Consider the following 17,366-nt stretch of genomic DNA (forward strand, 5'->3'; position numbering starts at 1 on the left):
GGCCGCTGTGACGCAGGGACCCGGCCAGCGAATCGCCTGAGCTCATAGCTCTCAGAGGCGCGGGCGCGCGCTGAGCAGCTGAGTGAATGGGCGCGTGTGTGATTACAGCAGCGCGCGCTGTGTCTGTAAAACTCGCAGCCTGGGCTGGGGTTGTGTTTGACACTGTAAGGACAGTGTTTATAAGTGGGGGTGCATAAACAGTGGTAGGCACACGCGTCACTTTTATAATGTTTCCCGCTTTTACTGGGGATGAATTTATAACTGTGTGAACAGTGCTTGTGTGTAGTGGTGCGTACATGACCGTAGGCACGTGATCTACATTCATGGGGTGCGCAGCTTGAGCTGGGAATGAATTTGGCACTGTTTTGACAGTATCTGGGAATGCACACCTTGTGGACATGTGAACCCTTAGTGACACAGGCAGAAAAAGACTCTTTTTGTGTTTTCTGTGCGTCGCCGTAAAAACGGCGTTTGTTTGCAGGTGAGCGAGCTCTGTGACTGGCCCATTGACTGCTGTATGAACATATCCAGCCGCCTGTAAGGGGACTGGGTAATGCTTGAGCTTTTGCAGAGAGAGTGGTCCGGCTTTTGCGAGACACGCACTCTCTCTTTTCATTCTTGTGGCTAGGACGGCTTTCGAGGCTCGGGGTTCAGCACAATCTTGGGCCGAGGACCCCGTCGCTCAGAAGGCGGCTTGCGGTTGTGAGAGCGCGAGCGGCGTCGAGCGTCAGCCTGAGGCGCGGGCTGAGAGGCGGTGGGGGCTGTTCTAGCCCGCTGCGGCTGCGGCGGCCTCTGTCTGCTCTGCGATGAGCTAGAGCGCTTGGGCAGGAAATGCCGCATAGCTTGTGAAGCATTCTGGGCCTCAGTGAAGCGTTCGGCGAAACCCTTAACCGCCGGTCCAAACAGCCCGCTGGTGGAGATAGGCGCGTCGAGAAATGGCGCCTTATCCGCGTCCTTCATCTCAGTCAGAGTCAACCACAGATGGCGCTCGAGAACAGTCAAATTAGCCATGGCACGGCCGATAGACTGGGCGGTGGCCTTCGTGGCTCGCAGGGCTATGTCAGTCGCGCTGCGTAGGTCCTTAAAGGCTTCGGGTTCGGGGCCAGACTCGTCCATAGAGCGGAGAAGCTTGGCTTGGAACACTTGAAGTACCGCCATTGAGTGAATCGCTGATGCAGCTTGGCCGGCGGCGGCGTAGGCGCGACCGGCGAGAGCTGAAGTAGTGCGGCAGGGCTTCGAGGGGTGGGAAGCTTTGGCTTTCCATCCGGTGGTGGAGGGCGGGCAGAGATGATTGGCCACGGCCTCCTCGAGGGGCGGTGTTCCCTCGTAGCCTCTTTCCTTCGCGCCGTCCACAGAGGAGAGCGAGGAAGAAAAAGAAGGCTTTAGGCGCGCAGAGTGGGGGGCTTTCCACGACTTGGTGAGTTCGTCGTGAACTTCCGGGAAGAAGGGAGAAGGCCTTTGCCGAGGGGCCTGCTGGCGCCCCTGCAGAAACCACTCATCCAGTCGGCTCCGGGTTGGTTCTTCGGGAGAAGACCAATCGAGCCCGAGGTCTTCCACGGCCTTAGAGAGAACGCGGATAATCTCGCTATCCATGGTGGAGCCCCCGCTCGCGCTAGCTAGCGTCGACGGGGCGGGGTCGAGAGTGGAGCCCGGCCAGTCGTCCGATGCAGCGTCGATTGACAAGCTGTCATCCATTCCCCCGTCGTCCTCGGACGCGCCGAAAGTCACAAGGCCCACCGCTCTGCTAGAGGGGTGTGGGTCCGGCTGGGTGAACTGAACCGGCGGTGGGGAAGGCAAGAGCGGCGGTGAAGCACGCGGAGACTGGCTCGGCGTGAAGTCACTGAGCTCAGGTTCAGGAAGCCTCTGTGAGCGGCGCTTTTTCTTAGTGCGCGGCTCGAACAGAGGGATGGCGGCGATGGGCTCGCTCACGGCGAAAGCGGCGAGGCGAGCCCGCAGTGCGGAGAGACCCAGGTCGTCACATTCGGGGCATCCGCCCTTGGTCAAAGCAGCTTCTGCGTGGTCCCGGCCCAGGCAGCGAGCGCAGATGATGTGACGATCCCCGTCCGGGAGAAGGTCTCTGCACGACGCGCAGGAAGGCATTTGAAACAACGCCTTGGAAAATTTGCTCTTTTACAAGTGTCGCAGAGCGAACAGATGTAAATACTTGCGTGAGCAGTACGCCGGATGGCTCAGTAGGATCGCGTTAGAAGGCGGCTGAAGGTGCCGACGTCCTCGTAGCAAATCCCGCTGGTATGCTTTTCGACGGCGAAGCTTCAATAATCCGGAGGATCCAGCGAAGAAGGTGTTCGCTGAAGGAGATTAAATCTAAAGAACTCTCATGACGGGGCGCCCAATATATAGCTCTTGGCCACGCCCATCTTGGCGGGCTCTGACGCGCGCGGGCGCGAAGCGCGCTCATTGGTCGCGCATTCAGAGTCGCCCCGTCATTGGTTCGAGCAAGTTGCCGCAGCACAGCCAATGACCGAGCTGCCTTCGTTCATTGCTGTCAGCTGTGCAGCTGCAATGCGTTTTACATAAAGACTTCAATATTCTCGAGAAAAGGAGTTTTCCCATAGCGTAAGCTACTTACGCAATAGGAGAGACCTCTCGAAAGGGAACACACAATCACACAGTATAAAAGTTTTGTCAACGCATTTTCATATCGTGGGTTTTTGTGAGAGGAGTTTGGTTTTGAGATAGCGGATTTTTGGTGATATAGTGACATTTATAGTGCGATTTGTTTAGTTATATTTAGGATTTAATTTACATTTACACATTGACTTAGAGACATATAGTACATATAGTGACACATTAATAGATGCATTGATAGAAATATATATATATATATATATATATAGATTAATAGATAGATGCATATATTACAGATACATATAGATTATTAGATAGATAGGCTACATATAAGATAGATAGATAGATAGATAGATAGATAGATAGATAGATAGATAGATAGATAGATAGATAGATAGATAGATAGATAGATAGATAGATAGATAGATAGAAATGGAGGCTCCATAGAAGAGATGCCGTACATCTGTGGTGTGGGAGCATTTCCATTTGGAAACCCCAAATAAAGTGAGATGTGTGTATTGTGATCGGCAGCTAGCCTACTGCAACAATACATCATCCATGATGCGCCATTTGAGGAGCATTCATCCTGCCATTCTGCAGGGTGCAGAGGATGGTAGTGTTCCCCCTGTACCAAGGCCTGCTACTGACACTGCTGGGCCATCTAAGCAAGGTATGCATTGTTTGAAATATAGGCTAATTATAAGTGAAATATAATAACTAAGTGTTGGGCCATTGTTTAGAAAGGCCATGGACTAAGACATGCCTAACATCCCAATCACAACTGCCAATCACTTTAAAAACAAATGTTGTCAATATAATATTATACTTTGTGAATATACATTTTATATGTCTACATATGAGTACCCAATCTACAGCCAAGACATCATTTTGTTTTTTTGTAATTGTTGTATTTCTATAATGCACTTTATCTTTCTCTGCACACTGAGCATAAATATTCATAACATAACTTTGTTTAGGAAGGTTTCCAAATGAACCAGTAGACTTTTTTCACGGTAGGCTACTATTTTTCCAATATATTTGTCTGAAAGTATGTTTTATCTTCTCTTTTAAAAGGCAGACAGAGGGAATTGGATGAGGCTCTTCTGAACATGGTGGTGAAGGATCTGCAGCCCTTCACCATCGTGGAGGATGAGGGTTTCAGGGCCTTTGTGAACAAGCTTGATCTAAGCTATGTCCTCCCATCCCGGAAGGTGCTTAAAACAATGGTCAGCGAAAGGTACAACACAACCAAGGAGAAGACAATGGAGGACCTACAAAAGGCGGAATTTGTTAGCCTTACGGCTGACATGTGGTCTTCCATTAATATGGATGGATATCTTGGTGTAACATGCCATACACCAGAGGCAACAATGGCAACTGTTTTACTGGGTGTAAGGAGGTTTTACCAAACCCACACAGCCCAGCATCTCATGGAGGCTAAAGCCTTGCTAATGGCTGAGTGGGGAATAACCTCCAAAGTTCACTGCATGGTGACTGACAATGCATCCAACATGATCCTAAGTGCCCAGCTACTCAACCTTCGCCATGTCCCATGTTTTGCTCATAATTTGAATTTGATAGTGAAAAAGGCCCTGGATCAAACCCCAGTCATCAATGAAATTCGCCAGAAAGCCAGAAAGATAGTGGGGTTGTTCAGATCCAGCTGCAAAGCAAAGGACAAGCTTGTGGAGATGCAGAGCTTGATGGGCAGACCAAGTCTGAAAATGATACAGGAGGTTGAAACGAGATGGAACAGCACATTCGACATGCTACAACGCTTGTATGAGCAACGTGAGCCAGTGGGTGCTGCACTTGCCAATTTAAACAGTGATACTGCTCCCCTGACAAGTCTTGAGTATGACATTATTCAACAGTCATTGACACTTCTTCAACCATTCAAACTAGCAACAACAGAGATGTCAGAGGAACAGAGAGTGTCTGCTTCAAAGCTCATACCATTGTATAGGATGTTCCAGCACAAGCTTGCACAGAAAAAAGGAAATGCAACGCAGGAATCAACTGTACAATGAGGTAGGACACTATGACCATACGTGTAATTGGCCATAACTCTCATATTGTTGTCATTATTGTAATTAATATGGTTTTCTCTTGTGTTGGCTCATAGGCTCACATCTACAAGAAGGTCTGCACTCCAGATGTGGAGGGTACGAGACTTTTAGAGCCTTGGCACTGGCTACACTGCTGGACCCAAGGTTTAAAAATGTGGCTTTTGGAAATCCTGCCAAAGCCCTGGATGCTGAAAAGCACATCACACTGGAGTGTGCTTCACTGATGCGTTCAAACACAACTCCTGGTGAGTTTCAGTCTATGTTATCTTATGTAATGTGATTCATGAAATTTATACTTCATATGTGTTGTCAGTTTATGATTTGTTACTAATTGCCGTTTTCTTTTAATTCAGAACCACAAATGTCAACATCAGGCCCATCATCATCAACACCAGTTGAAATACAAGACAGTTTATGGGAACATTTTGACAATCGTATCCGTGAGACCCAGATGATACACAATCCTACAGCTGATGCCACAGTGGAAGTGAAAAAATACCTCAGCGATGCGTTTTTGCCCAGAACTCATGATCCTCTAACTTACTGGAAAGAGAGAGCAGTAATCTTTCCTCATTTGTATGTCCTAGCTAAAAAATATCTTTGTATGCCAGCAACAAGTGTCCCTTGTGAGAGAATTTTTTCAAAGGCTGGAGAAATTATCTGTAAAAAAAGAAGTAGGCTGAGTCCTTCAACAGCAGAGAAATTAATATTTTTGAATAAAAATCTATAAGAAAGGGAGACATTGTGGCTTGATTTATTTTTATTAATATTCATTTTTCATGACCAAAATCACATTATGCAATGTGAAGAGACTACAGGTTACAAGCTTCATATATTAAAAAAATACAATAAAAAAAAAAAAACCAACACATTTTTTTTATTAGCTCTTTGTAAAGGTTGTTTCAGATCAACACCTGCAAGTGACCACTAGGTGTCACCGTGGAGACGGGTTTCGGATTGATTCGAAGCCTCGAAACAAAATGGCACATTTGCTTCGACTGTTTCATTGCTTCACGAAGCCTCGATCTGCCCATCACTAATTATAATGACATCGCATGGTTCCATCGAAAAAAAAAGAAGCTTGAATAGATCGCTAAAAAACTAGCAAAGTCCCAAGTCAACAAAATGTGAGGGGGAATCCATTGCATTTTGCTGGCCCTTATATTTCAAATAGACCGCCAAACCAACCGCGAACCACTTCCTGAAGCAGTCACGTGGTACAGGCGGTTCGCGAGGCTTCAAACGTCACCACATACGTCACTGACACAAGCCTCGATACGCGCTTCACAGAAATCATCCCGGATTACTCGACACACGCTTCGAAGCCTCGATACGGGAGGACACATCACTACTCAGAAGGTAATTTATTAAATCCAGGCAATTGGTTGATGAAACATTGATTAAAATTAAGATACAATTTATACAAATGAAGTATAATGAATTAATTAGTATTAATGAAGTGGTCAAAATGATGTGTCTCGATATTGCGCATCTTATGATTAGGCTACTCACGCTGTTCACTTTTCATATAATCAACATATAATATGAAATGGAAAAAATAACATATTATTTAAACATAAATATGAAACTAACTTTTCTTTAATTGCTACAACATGTAGGCCTACAGTACAGAGACATTTTATGTCGGAGCGAACGCCGTGTTACCGGTGAGCATGAGGGGCAGAGGTGCGTTTTTTGAATAATAATCAAATAATTCCCAGCGATTGTCGAATATTATTTTTGCTTGAAATGCCCATCTCTACAAAATACGAAATGTCTTAATCCGACAAAATACAAGCATCATAGCATAAGAAAGAAATATAAACAAATAAAGAAGTAAAATAAAGAAATAAAATAAAAATACATTAAAGTAGGCCTAAATAATAAATAAAGAAATAAAAGAGGCTCAGTAGCTTCTGAAGCATGAACTCAAGCAAGTAGTCGCAGTCTACTGATTTAGCGCGTCTGACTAGTCGACACGTGGGTGATGACATCATCGTTTCACAAAATATACGGATTGGCCGTACGTACACACGAAGACGCAAGGGTGTCGTTTTCAGATTTATCCACCCTGGGACAAGGTGTTGTGCCGAATTTTGACTCCCTGCCAAATTATTACCCCCCTCGTTGAAATCAGTATCTGATTGCCTAATCCTAACCCCACCCCTAATCCAAACCCCTCCCCCACAACTAATCCTAAACCTACCATACTAGGGGAGTCAGAATTTGGCGGGGGTCAGAATTCGGCACCACACCGGTTTCAAAAAATAGCGGTTTCAGTCTCCCAAAACGCCGGATCCGTCTGGACGAAACGCCGATCCGATAAAAAATTTGTACGTAGGCCTATACAGCTAAACGCGTATCCGTGTGGACAGGGCCTTAAACGTTTTGTCTTTGTCTTTCTTATATTTGTAGAAGATGGAGAAACCCATACTATGCAGGTGCCAGAAACACCCACCTATGTCATATTGCAATGGAAGGAGCGAAACACACACCGCAACCCTCTCTTTTCCCCCTTTTTTATCTTAACTTCCCTTTTTCTCCCTCTCTCTTCTTCTCTCTCTCCTTCTTTCTCTTTCCGCCTCCTCTGTGAAGTAGGCTACTACTAGCACATAGTAGGCTACATCACTTCAACAGAAATCGTATGCACACACAGTCATGTACACTCTCTCTCGTGCACACACATGGACACTCATTCCTGTTACATTTTTTTTCAAAAAAAATTAAACCAGTGTTTTTTATCAGTTTGGTTTGGTCCATTTATACAATAGTTTAATACATTAAATTATTAAAACAATTATAAACTTGAGGGTTCGGTCTTCTTTAAAATGAAAAAATGGCTTTGTGTTTTTTATTAAAATATATATATGTGTATATTGCACTGCCGTGCCATTTGAGAAATATTTTGACATCATAGTCCAACACAGCAGAAATGCTATTACGAAACACCTTTTTATTATTATTATTATTATTTGCGAATTTCCCCACCACTTTTTACCAGGGTCGATATTGTCCCCACCACCTTGGAAACATCTCGCGGCACGGATGTAACGTTAACTAATACAAATAAATAAAACATCTCCAGTTAACTAGCAGAGCATTCATTTCATTTGTTTGTTAAATAAGAGGCTAGCACGCTGAAATGTGTTGTTTTTTAAATCAAGTGATCAAAGTGCCTTACGGGGGCGGGGGGTATGGGGGTCAGTGGGGATATTTGCCCTCGCTTTTACTATTTGTAAAAAGTTTTAATATATGAAATAAATTCTAAATATTTGCTTTCACTCCACTTGCTTTTAATATTTGTAAATAGTTACATATATTTGAAATCATTTTGAAATATTTGCTTTCCCTCCATTTGCTCTTAATATTTGTAAACCGTTGTAACATTTTATATCATTTCGAAATATTTGAAATATTAAAACATTTCATTATAAATTATTGCAATGGATTTATTTTAATAGAAAATAAGTTGCCCCTGGTTGTATGTCTGTTGCGGTTCACCAGAGTGAATTTGGAGAACATCACATTCATTCTGGGTGAAATCGAGGGGGGTAACGGAATTCGGTGACCTGTAAAATAGCCTTATCAGATTTGGTGACCCTATACACCAGGCATTCTCAACCCTGGTCCTCGAGGGCCACTGTCCTGCAGAGTTTAGGTCCAAGCTTGATCAAACTCACTGCCTGTAGCTTTCCAGTAATCCTGAAAGCCTTAATTAGCTGGCTCAGGAGTGTTTGATTTAGGGTTAGAGCTAAACTCTACAGGTCAGTGGCCCTCTAGGACCAGGGTTGAGAATGCCTGCTATACACTGTATGTCTGTTGCTGTTCATGTCAGCCCAAAATTATGTCTACTGTATGAAGCTGAGGAGATCAGACATCACCAGAGTGAATTTGGAGAACATCACATTCATTCAGGGTGAAATAGAGGGGGGTAACGGAATTCTGTGACCTTTAAAATAGGTTTTTACGAAATGTTTATTTTCATCTGCGGGAACCGATGCTTCTTCGTGGCTAGTTAAGTTTGATTAAACAGCACAAAAATAGCTCATTCACACATTTTGAGTAAAATAGAGGTGTGTAACATAATTCAGTGACCTTTAAACCAGATTTCTTACTGCCATTCTGAGTGAAATTATTGTAATTATTCTGTGCATTAATGTAATAATTTACAAAAAATAATGTACTGTCATTGTATTAGCCTTATGTTGGTTATTCGATAAATAAATATTATTCTGAATTGCAAAACAAACTGAAAAAAAAACCCTTTCCTAAGCGTGCTCTTGTTAAACGTGCACGTCTGCCAGGGTCTATGATGTGAATAACCAGCATTTATAAACAAACGTTCCGCAAAGACTTCACTTTTGGTTTAGAGTCGGAAGTTACGCTATTTGCGTAGATCACACAGCACAGTGACAACCATGCCCTCTACGGTCACAGATTATGATGGTCACAGAATCTGGTGTAACAGGGGGGTTCTGGGAGGTATTGCACAAAAGTAGAATTAAGAAAGCCAGGATAACAGAACAGTCGCGGCTTGACCTAGTTTAATCAGTACATCCTGGCTTAATCTGTTGCACGTTTGCTATGGCGTTATTTTTTTGTCAAAAGTTATGAGCGTGTAAGACATGCTCACGAGCACATTATGTTATTTCACACGCGCAAAAATGAACCTTCAGCTGGCATGATAAAAGTACTCGCGCACAAATTCAACAACCGAGAGGTGTACAGGTAGCTGCGAGCGAGCGCCTGGCATACTCTCATAGGTTAACTCTGCTTGTACAGTGGAAACCTGCTCGCGCGCAGCGGGCTTCTGCTCGCGGAGTGCTGTTTTGCTCGCGCAGTGGATTCCTGCTCGCTCAGCTGATTTCTGCTCCCTCGAGTCTACATGACTTTTGACAATTTGGGGGCGGAAACCAAGGAGGGCACTGACCCTCTTATGATTGGTCACTTTCATCGTAATGGCAACCACAGGGACATCTTTGTACCTTGATTGACAGCTCTCATTACAGGAAGTCAGAGTCAAAGGATCTGACGGAGTTTTTTTTTTTTGTTGTTGTTGTTTTTTTAAATGAATTTAAACTGTATATAAAATCCTTAAAAACTTTGAAAGGTCCTAAAGCACAAAAAATATATGATACCCTAAAACACTTCCCAACTAAGATAGATGGATGAACAAAGACTGAATTCTCCCCTTATGTCATGTTATATTATAATTCCTTACCGTTTATTTATTAAAATGTTTATTTTGCTTACAAATATCCTTATTTTTGTACTAAGACTAAATTTATATTCTTGTTATATTAAGAGCTGCTCCCTCTGACTATATTGTCCTTGTATCCTATTCTAAAGAAAAGGAAGTTATGCAGCCATGTTTGTCTGTAAATCTTGATATTTCAATAAAATAAAAAAAACTCCGTCAGATCCTTTGACTCTGACTTCCTGTAATGAGAGCTGTCAATCAAGGTACAAAGATGTCCCTGTGGTTGCGATTACGATGAAAGTGACCAATCATAAGAGGGTCAGTGCCCTCCTTGGTTTCCGCCCCCAAATTGTCAAAAGTCATGTAGACTCGAGGGAGCAGAAATCAGCTGAGCGAGCAGAAATCCACTGCGCGAGCAAAACAGCACTCCGCGAGCAGAAGCCCGCTGCGCGCGAGCAGGATTCCACTACAAGCAGAGTTAACCTATGAGAGTATGCCAGGCGCTCGCTCGCAGCTACCTGTACACCTCTCGGTTGTTGAATTTGTGCGCGAGTACTTTTATCATGCCAGCTGAAGGTTCATTTTTGCGCGTGTGAAATAACATAATGTGCTCGTGAGCATGTCTTACACGCTCATAACTTTTGACTAAAAAATAACGCCATAGTTTGCTGAGCCAGGATGAGAACGCGCGGATATGTCAAGCCAGGTGTATATAGTTTGGATAAATGCACGTGCACGGCATTCTTAAAAAGAGCACGAAATCGATCACAGAATCACCGATCCAAAAATGGACAAAATGCGTGCGGCATACTTTTCGCCCAATGAGCCACAGCTTCTTATGGAAACGTATGAAGAAGTAAAACATATAATATGTAAAAAGGCAATACAGCTGCTGTAATAAAACAAAGAGAGAATGTCTGGCAAAAAATAGCAGACCGATTGAATGCGTGAGTAGTCCATAAATAAATAACCAGTGCTCCACTGAAACCCTCATAATTACAATTCGAGGAGTTACTTGTCATTTAAAAAAATAATTGTATACTTTGCCTTAAATGGAGGGTGGCCCTCCAACCCAAGACTTCACCACAGCAGAGGAGCTGGGCCTGGACTTAAATAAAGGGAAGCCAGTGATTGAAGGGATCCAGGGAGGGACAGCCACTGACTCTGGCCCAGCAAGCGATACTGGCCTCTTCATACAAAGTACATTATTCCATGTTACTACTGCACATGGAAAATATTGAAATCTCTATATATTTTGTTATGTGGACTGTGTGACTTTGCCTTGCCTTGCAGTGGCTGGTAGCACCCTTACACTTTTGGAGCCACCAGAATATGATTCGCCGGTGAGTACTCTTTATTAAATGATAGTCTTTGCATGTCCTGTCAAAAATATCAATACAAGTATTAAATATGGCAGAGGGAAGCCACATCTACAGCAGTGGAATGCACTTCTGCCGATGATGAGATCGTGTTGCTGGATTCCAGAAGGCTTGAGGTATTTTGTGAAAATAGACACATTTTTTTTATAAGTTCATAATAGATAAGTCAGGGAAGTGGTACTAATAGAAAATATCATTTGTTACAGGATCCTGACATTGGATAGCCTGGTAACATAGTGAGTATTGCCTAAAGTCAATTTACATTACGCAAAAATTCTGTTATGCTAACTAAAAGGTGTTCACAGAATTCACAAACTGTCAGATATCTCTACACAACGCATCTAAAGAGACAGATCGAGCTGACAGAAGTCAAGATTGATGTGAACAAAAGAAAGCTGCAGGACATGGACCTTGAGATGCAAATTAAACGCAAGACACTAAGAAAACTAGAACTGGAAATCCAGAAACTAGAAAGAGAAGTAAGTGACTTTAGTTTATACTGTAAACATGACTGTAACAGAATGTATTAATCATCTCTTTTTCTCTCCAAAGCTCCAAGCTGACAAGTGATAAAAGCAAAATAAGAAAAATATTCCAAAACCATTGTGGTCTTGTAACTTTTTATGAATGTCAAGTACACTTTATAGTTATTGATCCAGTGAAGTGGAATTAGAATTTGGGAAGATAACCACAGTTTGTGCTACCGATGCCAAATAAAATGCATGTACACATGAATGTTATATAGCCTATACATTATCCTTTATTAAGAGATGGGGTAAATCAAAATTAAATTAACTGAAATAATTTGCAATGTATTGTTCTCTAACAAGTCTACCATTTCTGTTATCTGGGAATATGGCAGCATTGTCCCAATCAACATCCAAAGCAACTCTGGGAGCCCTTTCTTTTCTTAGGCTGGCAATATTGTGCAGCACTGTGCAGGCAACAGTCACGTCACATGCTCTGTCCGGGGAGACCCTCAGGTGGTGCAAGCACTGAAATCCTGATTTCAGGAGGCCGAAGGTCATTTCAATTCGAGCCCTGGTTTTGGCATGGGCATGGTTGTAAGCTTGCTGTGCTGGGGTTTGGGGGTCTGTAAGGGGAGTCATCAGAAATGTCTCACAGGCATAGCCTTTGTCCCCCAGGAGCACACCAGAGAACTCACCTATGAAATACAAAACATAATTCTTACAAGTACTGTACTCTTGCTTAAAAAAATAAAATGGGGTGGCTTACCTACAGAGAGTCTCTGGTAATTCTACTGGCCCGAAAGATTCTGGAGTCATGCACTGAGCCAGGCCACTTTGCCTCTAAATTTGTGATAAGGCAGTCAGCATCACAGGTCATCTGTAAATATGTATTATAGCCTATTAAGGTCATTTAATGCACAGAATAATTATGTAGCTAACAGTAAGCATAACTCATTCTTACCTGAACATTGACACTGTGGAAGGAGTTCCTGTTAACATAATCTCCCTCATGTGCCCCTGAGGGGCGTTGGATACGAATATGGGTGCAATCCACTGTACCAATTACATTAGGAAAAGCTGTAACACAAAATAATGAGTGTCATAGACTGTGCTAATGTAAGATTTTGTATTAATCTGTTGTTCGTGTTACCTGCAATCTTGTAGAACTCCTTGATGTGGATGAATCTTCTGTGACCAGGGAAGGTGATAAATATGTGCACAACAGATTTCAATGCCAGACTTACATTTCTTATTGTGCGGCAAATAGTGGCTTTATTGAGGCTTTCTGCATCACCGACAGAATACAGAAACATGCCACTTGCAAAGAATCGCAGTGCTACAAGACCATTGTCCTGTCCTGTGCTGTATGTTTGACCCAGCAGCCTACACTAATATCTGATGCCATCACCTGAGAATCTGTACCTCTCAGTCAGATATTCGTCTGAAAAGGCCACTGGGTCTGCCCTATCTCGGAAGACTCTTTCATGCCTGAATGCTCGTCTGAGTATTAAAACTTCCTCATCAACTACATCATCCAACAAAGGGCAAGCCATTGTGAATAGGAAAAACAAATCTTTAGTCTATATATACTACATATTGACCTCGTTACAGACTTAATTGAAACCACATTTACAACTTAATGAGCCATTTCTTATTATCTCATCTACTGCAATAAAATAGCCTATAATATATTGATATTTTTTCTCCTTCAACTGTACATTTCTACTCTATACTTGCATAGATAGCTATACATAGTCTATATTCTATTTCTCATATTGTTGGAATTTATTGTGGACAGCAAAGGAAATTATAATTGCTCAGGAAAATCTGCTTTCCTCACTGCAGGTGTATGCCAATAAACACTTTAAATCTTGAAAAATATATATATTCATCAAACCTCTGACAGTGAAATGAACAGCAGTTTTCAATAATAACTAAAATAGCAGTACGCATACTTAGATGAATGACAGTATATCTAGTATTTTAATGCAGGACCATGAAGTGACTAAAACATTAATATCTAGTAGGATTTAGGGAGGAACTAGCCGATAAATCACTAAGGATGGCTGGCGCGAAACAGACGTTCCGAAGCTTTGCGAGATCCCGAAGCAAAGATGATTCGAAACACTGATCCGAAGCGTGATTCAAAACACCCACGTCACGTGACAACGGCTAAATGAAGTGTCTAAGTGTTTCATCAGGTGGAGTGCTCCTCCGAATTCATTGATTCGTTGGTTCGGGAACAAATCACACAGTATAAATGTTTTGTCAACGCATTTTCATATCGTGGGTTTTTGTGAGAGGAGTTTGGTTTTGAGATAGCGGATTTTTGGTGATATATAGTGACATTTATAGTGTGATTTGTTTAGTTATATTTAGGATTTAATTTACATTTACACATTGACTTAGAGACACACAGAGTACATATAGTGACACATTAATAGATGCATTGATAGAAATATATATATATATATATATATATATAGGCTATATATATATATATATATATATATATATATAGGCTATATATATATAGATTAATAGATAGATACATATATTACAGATACATATAGATTATTAGATAGATAGGCTACATATAAAATAGATAGATAGATAGATAGAAATGGAGGCTCCACAGAAGAGATGCCGTACATCTGTGGTGTGGGAGCATTTCCATTTGGAAACCCCAAATAAAGTGAGATGTGTGTATTGTGATCGACAGCTAGCCTACTGCAACAATACATCATCCATGATGCGCCATTTGAGGAGCATTCATCCTGCCATTCTGCAGGGTGCAGAGGATGGTAGTGTTCCCCCTGTACCAAGGCCTGCTACTGACACTGCTGGGCCATCTAAGCAAGGTATGCATTGTTTGAAATACAGGCTAATTATAAGTGAAATATAATAACTAAGTGTTGGGCCATTGTTTAGAAAGGCCATGGACTAAGACATGCCTAACATCCCAATCACAACTGCCAATCACTTTAAAAACAAATGTTGTCAATATAATATTATACTTTGTGAATATACATTTTATATGTCTACATATGAGTACCCAATCTACAGCCAAGACATCATTTTGTTTTTTTGTAATTGTTGTATTTCTATAATGCACTTTATCTTTCTCTGCACACTGAGCATAAATATTCATAACATAACTTTGTTTAGGAAGGTTTCCAAATGAACCAGTAGACTACTTTCACGGTAGGCTACTATTTTTTCAATATATTTGTCTGAAAGTATATTTTATCTTCTCTTTTAAAAGGCAGACAGAGGGAATTGGATGAGGCTCTTCTGAACATGGTGGTGAAGGATCTGCAGCCCTTCACCATCGTGGAGGATGAGGGTTTCAGGGCCTTTGTGAACAAGCTTGATCCAAGCTATGTCCTCCCATCCCGGAAGGTGCTTAAAACAATGGTCAGCGAAAGGTACAACACAACCAAGGAGAAGACAATGGAGGACCTACAAAGGCGGAATTTGTTAGCCTTACGGCTGACATGTGGTCTTCCATTAATATGGATGGATATCTTGGTGTAACATGCCATTACATAACACCAGAGGCAACAATGGCAACTGTTTTACTGGGTGTAAGGAGGTTTTACCAAACCCACACAGCCCAGCATCTCATGGAGGCTAAAGCCTTGCTAATGGCTGAGTGGGGAATAACCTCCAAAGTTCACTGCATGGTGACTGACAATGCATCCAACATGATCCTAAGTGCCCAGCTACTCAACCTTCGCCATGTCCCATGTTTTGCTCATAATTTGAATTTGATAGTGAAAAAGGCCCTGGATCAAACCCCAGTCATCAATGAAATTCGCCAGAAAGCCAGAAAGATAGTGGGGTTGTTCAGATCCAGCTGCAAAGCAAAGGACAAGCTTGTGGAGATGCAGAGCTTGATGGGCAGACCAAGTCTGAAAATGATACAGGAGGTTGAAACGAGATGGAACAGCACATTCGAACATGCTACAACGCTTGTATGAGCAACGTGAGCCAGTGGGTGCTGCACTTGCCAATTTAAACAGTGATACTGCTCCCCTGACAAGTCTTGAGTATGACATTATTCAACAGTCATTGACACTTCTTCAACCATTCAAACTAGCAACAACAGAGATGTCAGAGGAACAGAGAGTGTCTGCTTCAAAGCTCATACCATTGTACAGGATGTTGCAGCACAAGCTTGCACAGAAAAAAGGAAATGCAACGCAGGAATCAACTGTACAATTAGGTAGGACACTATGACCATACGTGTAATTGGCCATAACTCTCATATTGTTGTCATTATTTTAATTAATATGGTTTTCTCTTGTGTTGGCTCATAGGCTCACATCTACAAGAAGGTCTGCACTCCAGATGTGGAGGGTACGAGACTTTTAGAGGCTTGGCACTGGCTACACTGCTGGACCCAAGGTTTAAAAATGTGGCTTTTGGAAATCCTGCCAAAGCCCTGGATGCTGAAAAGCACATCACACTGGAGTGTGCTTCACTGATGCGTTCAAACACAACTCCTGGTGAGTTTCAGTCTATGTTATCTTATGTAATGTGATTCATGAAATTTATACTTCATATGTGTTGTCAGTTTATGATTTGTTACTAATTGCCGTTTTCTTTTAATTCAGAACCACAAATGTCAACATCAGGCCCATCATCATCAACACCAGTTGAAACACAAGACAGTTTATGGGAACATTTTGACAATCGTATCCGTGAGACCCAGAAGATACACAATCCTACAGCTGATGCCACAGTGGAAGTGAAAAAATACCTCAGCGATGCGTTTTTGCCCAGAACTCATGATCCTCTAACTTACTGGAAAGAGAGAGCAGTAATCTTTCCTCATTTGTATGTCCTAGCTAAAAAATATCTTTGTATGCCAGCAACAAGTGTCCCTTGTGAGAATTTTTTCAAAGGCTGGAGAAATTATCTGTAAAAAAAGAAGTAGGCTGAGTCCTTCAACAGCAGAGAAATTAATATTTTTGAATAAAAATCTATAAGAAAGGGAGACATTGTGGCTTGATTTATTTTTTATTAATATTCATTTTTCATGACCAAAATCACATTATGCAATGTGAAGAGACTACAGGTTACAAGCTTCATATATTACAAAAATACAATAATAAAAAAAAAAAACCAACACATTTTTTTATTAGCTCTTTGTAAAGGTTGTTTCAGATCAACACCTGCAAGTGACCACTAGGTGTCACCGTGGAGACGGGTTTCGGATTGATTCGAAGCCTCGAAACAAAATGGCACATTTGCTTCGACTGTTTCATTGCTTCACGAAGCCTCGATCTACCCATCACTATAAATCACTAGGATTAATTTTAGCCTGGTTGTTAGCCTGCTCCAGAGCAGGCTAGCTGCAAAGTGTAAATCTCCATAGTAACTTAATGTAGATTAATTTAGCCTCCCTTCATGCAACCGAGTCAGGGCTAAATTCAGCCAGGATAACTGGAAAATCCCAGTTTAATCCCTTATCTTGCTTTTGTGCAATACCCCTCAGGTGTTACATTCACAGGTGTTGTGCCGAATTTCGATCCCCTGCCAAATTATTACCCCCCTCGTTGAAGTCAGTACCTGATTGCCAGTCCTAACCCCACCCCTAATCCTAACCCCTCCCCCACAACTAAATAGTAATTTGGGGGGTGTCAAAATTCGG

General features: G+C 42.1%; 1 protein-coding gene and 1 long non-coding RNA gene across 2 annotated transcripts; both read left to right on the forward strand.

Annotated features, from left to right (window-relative positions):
* The first annotated feature begins 4,579 nt into the window (after positions 1-4,579).
* LOC143707220 (uncharacterized) lies at positions 4,580-5,521 on the forward strand. Its single transcript, XR_013193111.1, has 3 exons — positions 4,580-4,620; positions 4,715-4,903; positions 5,012-5,521. It is a non-coding gene; the product is annotated as an uncharacterized LOC143707220 (long non-coding RNA).
* A 10,300-nt stretch (positions 5,522-15,821) lies between these two features.
* On the forward strand, positions 15,822-17,007 carry LOC143707222 (zinc finger BED domain-containing protein 4-like). The gene is made up of 3 exons (XM_077199962.1): positions 15,822-15,935; positions 16,030-16,218; positions 16,327-17,007. The coding sequence occupies exons 1-3, from the start codon at positions 15,872-15,874 to the stop codon at positions 16,635-16,637; spliced, it is 564 nt and encodes a 187-aa protein (XP_077056077.1). The 5' UTR covers positions 15,822-15,871; the 3' UTR covers positions 16,638-17,007.
* The last annotated feature ends 359 nt before the right edge of the window (positions 17,008-17,366 follow it).

This window comes from Siphateles boraxobius, unplaced genomic scaffold (assembly GCF_051911475.1).
Source record: "Siphateles boraxobius isolate OS27281-9 unplaced genomic scaffold, OSU_SipBor_1 41, whole genome shotgun sequence".
NCBI lineage: Eukaryota > Metazoa > Chordata > Actinopteri > Cypriniformes > Leuciscidae > Siphateles > Siphateles boraxobius.